Source organism: Hesperophylax consimilis, chromosome 3, assembly GCF_061612785.1.
Source record: "Hesperophylax consimilis isolate HC1 chromosome 3, BYU_Hcon_1.0, whole genome shotgun sequence".
Classification (NCBI taxonomy): Eukaryota; Metazoa; Arthropoda; class Insecta; order Trichoptera; family Limnephilidae; genus Hesperophylax; species Hesperophylax consimilis.
This window is the reverse complement of record NC_142838.1, coordinates 37,045,430-37,054,624: the sequence shown is the minus strand read 5'-3', so window position 1 is coordinate 37,054,624 and position 9,195 is coordinate 37,045,430. Positions and strand designations below refer to the sequence as shown.

The 9,195-nt window shown below is 36.9% G+C and overlaps 2 protein-coding genes across 2 annotated transcripts; both read right to left on the bottom strand.

The window, feature by feature from the left end:
• Positions 1-810: 810 nt before the first annotated feature.
• LOC149425396 (myrosinase 1-like) lies at positions 811-3,364 on the bottom strand. Its single transcript, XM_089650777.1, has 8 exons — positions 3,114-3,364; positions 2,880-2,983; positions 2,312-2,797; positions 2,111-2,203; positions 1,869-1,966; positions 1,426-1,734; positions 1,034-1,272; positions 811-928 (listed from the first exon to the last, which is right to left on the bottom strand). Exons 1-8 carry the CDS (start codon positions 3,158-3,160, stop codon positions 811-813), a joined length of 1,494 nt encoding a protein of 497 aa, XP_089506903.1. The 5' UTR covers positions 3,161-3,364.
• Positions 3,365-4,323: 959 nt separating this feature from the next.
• On the bottom strand, positions 4,324-7,466 carry LOC149425395 (myrosinase 1-like). Its single transcript, XM_089651110.1, has 8 exons — positions 7,365-7,466; positions 7,123-7,226; positions 6,565-7,044; positions 6,374-6,466; positions 6,137-6,234; positions 5,331-5,639; positions 4,702-4,940; positions 4,324-4,491 (listed from the first exon to the last, which is right to left on the bottom strand). Exons 1-8 carry the CDS (start codon positions 7,409-7,411, stop codon positions 4,374-4,376), a joined length of 1,488 nt encoding a protein of 495 aa, XP_089507236.1. The 5' UTR covers positions 7,412-7,466; the 3' UTR covers positions 4,324-4,373.
• Positions 7,467-9,195: the final 1,729 nt, after the last annotated feature.

Sequence of the window (9,195 nt, the reverse complement as noted above, 5' to 3'; positions counted from 1 at the left end):
TTTGAAATTTTTTTCGCAATTTTATAATGAAATAAGAAAAAGGTGTTATCACTTGAATATTTCCAAATAATTGTAAATATCACACAATAGTCCCAACTGCTCCCAATTTTCTGGTGTCAGTGTGACTACGGCAACCCCAATTGGGGTACATCAAGAAGGTAGTGGGAAGAAGATTTAGATGGGAAAGAGGAAAGTGCGAATTACCTGGCTATTCAGATGTAGTCACCAAACACGGCTAATTACAGTTCAAGCATTGTTTCAATTCTGAATGGTGATCTTACACCTATCACCAGGGCGATTCTGAGAGCATTTTAAAGATTAGAACGTGCCGGGAATAATAAGTGATTTTAAATTAATTATTTGTGAAAGAACACAAGTAAATCAAATAAACTTAACTCGCGGAGACTTGAAGCAGTGACATCTGGATTTGTAGTCGAGAGCCCTACCCCTTGACCACAGATGCTGTCAAATTAAAAAGACCGTAGCTTTTCGTGGCTGTGAATGTTTTATATTTTTATTAAATTGTCGGTAAGTACTGAGCTGTTCAGTAATTGAATGCTAATAAGATTATTGTAGAAAGTTTGAAAAAGAATATGAATAAAAAGTTTTGTCAATATACAAAATTAAATCATAACAAACTTTTACTTTAATGTAAAATTATAATGTTAAAACGTTTAGAGAACCGAAATCACTAATAAATATGCTCTTATAATTAAAACAGCTCCAAAGAAAATGACTGGTGTTATGATTCGTAAAGATATATTTATAATATCAAATCACAGATGATTTTCACAGAGAAAATACTTAAATTTAGACCCTCTCAACTGCGTTACTTGCGATGATCGAATTGTAGTATTTGGCTGAAGCCTTTGCTGTTCTTGGTCTTGATGGGTCGTTGAAATCCACCGCAAAGAGTCCGAACTTCTCCCTGTGAAAAACACGTCAGTGAGAACAGAATAATTATAAACGTAATTCAGTTTAAGAGTCTAGTTTGCCGCCCCAAAAAAAAACTAGAAGAATAACTATAACTCGCCTATATCCAGAGAGCCACTCGAAATTATCCATGAGACTCCAAGCGGTAAAGCCAGTGACGGTGACACCCTGATCCACGGCATCTAACATGGCGTTCAGGTACTGCTTATAGAAGCTAATTCTATCTGCATCATCAGTTCCTCCGAGATCTGAATAACCATTCTCAAATATGATGATTTCTGGATTGTTGAATTCATTCTTCAACCATACCAGCAGCTTTGTTAAACCCCATGGAACAACCTAGAAGCAAAAAGCATGGCTTTGATGGTCATCTGTTTAATTAATGTACATTGTCGTCATATTGAATTATTAACAGATTCCAATTCAAGTATTCATTAAAGCCTTTAATGAAAAGTAGATTAAAACTTAGGTTAGAAGTTCAAAAGGAATAACCTTTAACCAGATGGATGCTGGGGAAGAAGGCCACTCTTCGGGTTTATACTGAATAATTCCCAAATCATCCAAATAGGATGGGCTTGGGTACTGAAAAGTATCATCGGCGGCCTTGGCGACTGAGCTGGAGTAGTGGTTTAGTCCGAAGAAGTCGTAGGTCCCCTTGATGTACTCCACTTCCTCAGGAGTGAAGGCGGGAAGACGTGAGGAGCTAAAGCCCTGCTGCGCACTGCGCTGGGCTATCTTCTGCTTGAACACTGCGGGGTAGTCTCCTTCTTCAGAGAAAATTGGATGACCGTACCACCCTGCCTAGAAATTAATTATTAAACTAAAATACTTTCAACAAAAAAATATATTTTACGATCAAGAGATGTAATCGATGAAAATATTTAAAACATTATTCCTCACTGTTTTTTGTAAAGTCGTATTTATAAGTCACTTACTGTGAATTGTAAAGCGTTTTCAGAAGCCTCGAGATCGGCAGCAGAATTCGGATTTTCTGGTTCATTCCAATCAACGTTTATAGTCATTCCCACTCTTCCTGAAAGCATTAAAGCCGTGGATTAATATATTTTGTGGTTGTGCCCATGTTTTTGTTTAAATTATTCAATTCATAAAACTACTTCGACACAGGGGCTTGGCCAGTGACATTATTGATGAATTACAAGTGTTCTCTTCTACTAACCATTTTGCGTTGCCCTGAACACATCGTCGTATAGATGGTAGACCTTGGCGTGGGATTTGATCAGAGTATGTGCGCACAAGTAGTCAGCAATACCTAGGAAAGTACCAAAAATTATCAACCCATCCCAACATCACAGTGTATATTATTTTATTTTCACGATATGAGGTCAATGTCATTTAATGTTTACGTAGATTTTTTTACCTGAGAAATTCAATGCAGGAGCCTTTCCAGCACCTCCACCCCCATATCCTTGCTGACATACTACGGGAGGTTCATTAAAAGTCAACCACTCTTTGACTCTATCTCCGAAAGCGCTGAAAGCAACCCGAGCGTAATCTGTGAAGTACTTTTCAATCAGGGGGTTCGGCCACCCTCCAATATCTTGTAGCGGTTGTGGAAGATCCCAGTGGTACAAGGTAACGGATGGAGTGATGTCGTTCGCGATGAGCGCATCGATCAATTTGTTGTAGTAACGGATTCCGTCAGTACTGATCTTGTTGTCGAATCCAGTTGGGAGGATCCTGGACCAGGATAAGGAGAAGCGGTAGAAATGAACTCCGAGTTCTTTCAGCATCTCTACATCTCTGTCAATCTGGTTGTATGAGTCGCAAGCTACATCTCCTGAGCTGCCATCCTTGACAAGATTAGTTGTGTGGGAGAGACGATCCCAGATACTTTCACCCTTATCTGTAACCAAATTATAAACATATTAGCCATTACTTCTGCACTTAAAAATTTTTTAGTATCTAAAATATAAAACTTCATTCACCTGAAGCGTTCCACGCCCCTTCTACTTGATATGCAGCTGTGGCGGCTCCAAACAGAAATCCAGCAGGGAAACTCCTGTGGGTGGCATTGTTTTGAGCCTGTGCACTAAAATGCAATAAGACAAGGGAATATACGAGTGCATGTTGTATGAATACAATTTAAATCATCGTGATAAATAACTGAATAACCCTTATCCAATCAATCATATTATTACCAAGGAGATATTATATCTTACCTCAGAAAGAGTGCACTGACTACAAAAATGAACCTTATAAATGACATTATTCAACAGTCTTCGAATAACACCAACAATTTATCAGATTTTGTACGATTTATAGAAAAAATCGCTACTTTATCATATCTATCAATTACATATCTCCTCTTAAATATTGTTATTTGTGATGATCGCTATTTTTTATCTTATAAAATCATTGATCGTATAAACTTTATCGTTAAAATATATATCTGATTTTAAAATATTTTTGGATAGAGAATGCAAACGGTTTGTCGAGTAATAGCACAGATATGATGCTAATCGCATACATAGCAATATTTTGAAGATAAGATATATAGACTGGATACTTTCTTACACGTACAAATTAATTAATAACACACCACAAAGGTTGCGAAGAGTTCACCATGGAAATGTTTTTTTTACTCATCTACTGGTTTTATCTGAAAAATCTTTGTTTTACACGATCATTATTTTCGTATGTATGATTTCGTACAGATAGTTACTTGCCACTAGAGGAGATACCATATTTTGGGAAGTTACTAAATAGTAAAAAAATAGCAACATTTTGAGAATAACAATAGCGTCTGTCACATGAAAGCATCTATCATTGGCCTTTGCCGTTGATGTCATCAAACAAATCATAACAAAGCTAAATCCACAGTACGAAACGGTAATACACGTTCACAATCAGTAATTGATACAAGTCGTAGTCTTTTATCAATATTTTAAACATAAAACAATATAAAAATGCAACGTAATATAATTACACAAAACAGTGACCGTCAAAAAAACAATGCCCGCCATCTTAAACTGTGTGAAAATCGGTACCAAAATTATATAAAGTACCAAATATATACTTTGTTCACATACTTCTCAAGATGTGTGCAATAAGCAAGATATGTACGAGTACATTAAAAGCCTTATTTCGGACTGACTGGTGTTGCTGAGGGTTATCCTTGGGTGATACAATTCCGTAGTACATTATTTTGATGTATGCATCTCAAAAGGTTTATAAAATATTTTTGAAGGCTGGATTACAAAACATCGACTTTTCTCTACTTTCTCTATATATAAAATGTCTGTATGATATACAAATTCTTTGAATGATAGTGAAAAACCCTATCAAAATCAGCTGCCTAGTTTAGAATAACAGACTTTTTATGTACCCAAAAACACGTTTATTATGTACATCAAATCACTAACACATATTTACATGAATCAGTAATCACAGAATCTTTTTAATAAAGAAAATAGTCATATTTAGACCCTCTCAACTGCGTTGCTTGCGATGATTGAATTGTAGTATTTAGCTGATGCCTTTGCTGTTCTTGGTCGTGACGGATCGTTGAAATCCACCGCGAAGAGTCCGAACTTCTCCCTGTGAAAAACACACCAGTGAAAACAAAATAAATCAAAATAAAATTCATTTTTAAAATACAGTTGGTCACCCCCAAAAAAAACAGCAGCTGCGTGAAGATAACCTGAGCCAGGAATGGAAAGTTTACTGCAGCGTATCGTAGAATCAACTAACCCGACAAGGAGGGAATAAGAATGATGATTTATTTCAATATTAACAAGATTAACTAACGTGTATCCAGCGAGCCACTCAAAGTTATCCATGAGACTCCATGCGGTGTAGGCTGTGACGGTGACGCCCTGATCTATGGCATCCAACAAAGCATTTAGGTACTGCTTGTAGTAGCTAATTCTGTCTACATCATCCGTTCCTCCAAGATCTGAATAACCATTTTCAAAGATGATGATTTCTGGACTATTGTATTCATTCTTCAACCATATCAGCAGCTTTGTTAATCCCCATGGAACAACCTTTAAACACAAATAACAGTATTGACGGTCAGCGGTTTAATTAATGTATGTTGTTGTTATTGAATTCTCATTTCCACAAAAGAGAGAGCAACTAATCTACAGTATCACCCCCATCTTTATTCATACAGGCCATGCTGTAGAAAGTGCACTGACAGTTAAAGGGACATTTTTCGGATTTTTCGCACTATGGGTTTTCCGTGTTTTAGTACTAAACGCTGCTAAACCCAGTGCAAGAAGTCCGAAAACGGGTATTTTTAACTGTCTGTTTCGGCCTTTATTAATAAAGATGGCTGTGTACAGTATTCATCTCACAATAAATTTAATGTTAGCCCTAGTAGGCAATGCATTAAAACTTGAGAAATTTTAAGTTGTAGTTTTAAAATTAATAACCTTTAACCAGCTGGATGCAGGGGATGAAGGCCACTCTTCGGATCTATACTGAATAATTCCCAAATCGTCCGAGTACGATGGACTCGGGTACTGAACAGTACCATCGGCAGCCTTGGCGATTGTGCTGGTGTAGTGGTTCAATCCCAAGAAGTCGAAGGTTCCCTTGATGTACTCCACTTCCTCAGGAGTGAAGGCGGGAAGGCGAGAGGAGCTGAAACCTTGTTCGGCACTGCGCTGGCCTATCTTCTCAATGAACACTGCGGGGTAGTCGCCTTCCTCAGAGTAAATTGGATGAGCGAACCATCCTGCCTAGAAAACAAATATTTAAATAAACAAGTAAACCATTGAAAATGTGCTTGCTGATAATTCTTTAACATTTTTTTAATAGTCAATAACAAATAATTAATAAACTACAAATTAAAATTGAGAATGGAAGCGGAATTTGGGTTTTCTGGTTCACTCCAACCAGCACTGATGGTTAAACCACCCTGCCTTGAAATTATTCTAGGGTCCGGTCAATGGCTAAGTTGGCATCGCGTTTATGTCCAACACAGGCGTCGTGCGTTCAATTCCTAGACTGTAGTAGTAGGAGATTCCTACTACTATGTGGTGTAAGTAGGAGATTTTCAAATATTATCAGGTTATTCGTGACCCGGGAATGTTTGTTTGTTTTTTTTTTTAATATTGGATAGTACGGAATTTAAATTTAAAAAATAAATTTGAATGTGACCAAGAAATGACAAATTAAAAACGTTTTCTAACATTGTTATTATCAATTATGTCAAGACTATGTATTAGTCACTTACTGTGAATTGCAAAGCATTTTCAGAAGCCTCGATATCGGCAGCAGAATTTGGGTTTTCTGGTTCATTCCAATCAACGTTAATAGTCATTCCCACTCTTCCTGAAAGCATTAAAGGAGTTGATTAATACATTTAGTGGTAGTTTTCGTTTCAACTAATGCATTCATAATACTGGGATTTGGCCGTTGACATTATTAATTCATCAATACACATAAAAAATAAGTGTTCGCTTCTACTAACCATTTTGCGTTGACCTGAACACATCGTCGTAAAGATGGTAGACTCTGGCGTGGGATTTGATCAGAGTATGTGCGCACAAGTAGTCAGCAATACCTAGGAAATTATCAGTAAGTGTTAATAGGTACACCATTCAAAATATCTGCTTTGTCTTGAAATTCCATAAATTAATGTTTTTGTGGATATGTATTTACCTAAGAAATTCAATGCAGGAGCCATGTCATTACTTCCATAACCTGCTTCACATATTACGGGAGGCTCATTAAAAGTCAACCACTCTTTGACTCTATCTCCGAATGCGCTGAAAGCAACCCGAGCGTAATCTGTGAAGTACTTTTCAATCAGGGGGTTCGGCCACCCTCCAATATCTTGTAGCGGTTGTGGAAGATCCCAATGGTACAAGGTAACGACTGGAGTGATGCCGTTCGCAATGAGTGCATCGATCAGATTGTTGTAGTAGCGGATTCCGTCAGCGCTAATCTTATTGTCAAATCCAGATGGGAGGATCCTGGACCATGATAAGGAGAAGCGGTAGAAATGAACTCCGAGTTCCTTCAGCATCTCCACGTCTCTGTCAATCTGATTGTAGGAGTCGCAAGCCACGTCCCCTGAGCTGCCATCCTTTACAAGGTTTGTTGTGTGGGAGAGACGATCCCAAATATTTTCACCCTTATCTGTAAACAAATGATCAACGTTATTGTTCGTTTTAATCCACAAAATTTTTAGTTTCTATACTGTAAATCTTCATTCACCTGCAGAATTCCATGCCCCTTCTACTTGATATGAAGCTGTGGTAGCTCCAAATAGAAATCCAGCGGGAAAACTCCTGTGGGTGGCATTATTTTGAGCCTGTGCACTAAAATGTAATAAGAACAATAAATTACAATTTTTTTTATATGAATACAATTTAAATCAACGTGATGAAACAATCGAAAAATATATATCCAATCGATCAAAACAAATTACTGGGTAAATTTTCAAATATTTTTCTTACCTCACTAAGAGTGCACTGACTAGAAATAAAAACCTTATAATTGTCATTTTTCGACGATCTTCGATTAACAAAAATACATCTGAACTTGGATGATTTATAGAAAAAAATGATTCTTTATCACCGACGCGCGACGTATCTCTCCTTGAATATCGTTATTTGTGATGATTTTTATTTTTTAATCTTATAGAATTGTTGATGGTATAAAAAAATTATCATTCCATCGGATTCTTATTATAATTTCAATTCACAAATAATTTTTGATCCAAAACGGAAACGGTTTTTTGAATGATACTGTGAATACAATGCTAATTAAATAAACACTAAAAATTTGGAGATAAGATAATGATGACTTGATCCTATCTCCCACAACTAATTATCCTCATTGGGTACATCGCGGTATAAGTTTTTTGCCATATTTGCTTCGCTATACGACTCACTCGATTTGGATATACCTCGGTAGCTAGGTTTCAACGGTATATGGGCCGGTATATGGGTCTGTATGTGGGCCGGTATATGGGCAGGTATATGGGCCGGTATATGGGACTGTATGTGGGTCGGTATATGGGCAGGTATATGGGCAGGTATATGGGCAGGTATTTGGGCCAGAATGTGAGCCGCTAATTGATGTTTTATATTTAGATTAAAGAATCAGCGAATAGAATCGTTCTTCGGAGTTGGAGGTCAGACCTCCAAAACTCTATCCCACCACTTTAGTAGATCGAAAACCGTCTACGGGGTTGACGTGTGACATATCGAAATAATGTGGGAAAGGATCAAACAATGGGCCGAGCCTTTTGACGCGGTGGCTTCAGTTAGAACTGGGCACACCAGTCGTGTGCCCAGAAACGAAAGTAAAATCAGGGTTAACATTTTTTTTCGTTAAATTATGATGTGTTCCTTGGTTCCGGAAATGTCTTTAATTTGTTTTTATATTTGGTTATCTTTGTAAGACGTATAAATAAACCTAATTATTAAAATGTCTTTCTGTTCAACCAATTTCACCGAAAATTCCAGTTGTGCTGTCTTCTTATTTAATCTTTTTGTATGTGCCTTTTTAGATACTATCGCATTTGGTTTTTATTACTATTTTTTCTAGTGCATAAATTTTTTTAATAGATTTCACCAACAATGTTGCAGTTTTTAGTTTTCTGTCTTAACGTTGTATTATTTTAGAGTTCTAATTTTTTAGGGGTCACCAAACGCACCAAATATATGGCGTATCGAGTGTCACGTCACAGCGAGTTAATTTTTTAGTTCTACGGGGGTTATTGGTTAGTAATAATAATTCTTATTAGATAAATTGTGTTGCGCAATTTTTGTGAAAAATCTCTGTCTAATTTTATTATTTAGAAAAAGATTCAGAAAGATGTACACTTGGATATGACTGTCTAAAAAAGTTGAGTTTTGAGTTTAGCTCTAAACTCTGTCGAGTATATAATCTTTCTTAAATCATGTGGCAGTCCATTCCAGGCTTTAGGTCCTGACACTCCGAAAACACGCTCACTGAACTTAGTATCTGGGGTGCGCTTTAGTTCCTTCAACATTCGAGCGCTTATAACGCTGCTGACCTAAGGGTTGACTGTCGTTAATTGGTATTTTCCTGAATACACATTTCCAATAAGTAAGCCGGAGCCATTCCGTTAAGTGATTTAAATATCATTCAACAAATCTTGAACTGGATTCTTTCAGGACATTTGAGCCAGTGAAGGTTTTTGAGATGCTCTGAAATTTGGGAATATTTAGATACGCCGGTGATACGCCGGTGTCTTGCCGCAGCGTTGAAAACTGATTGCAGTTTGTTGATTTGATATCTTGGATACTTGCAAATAAT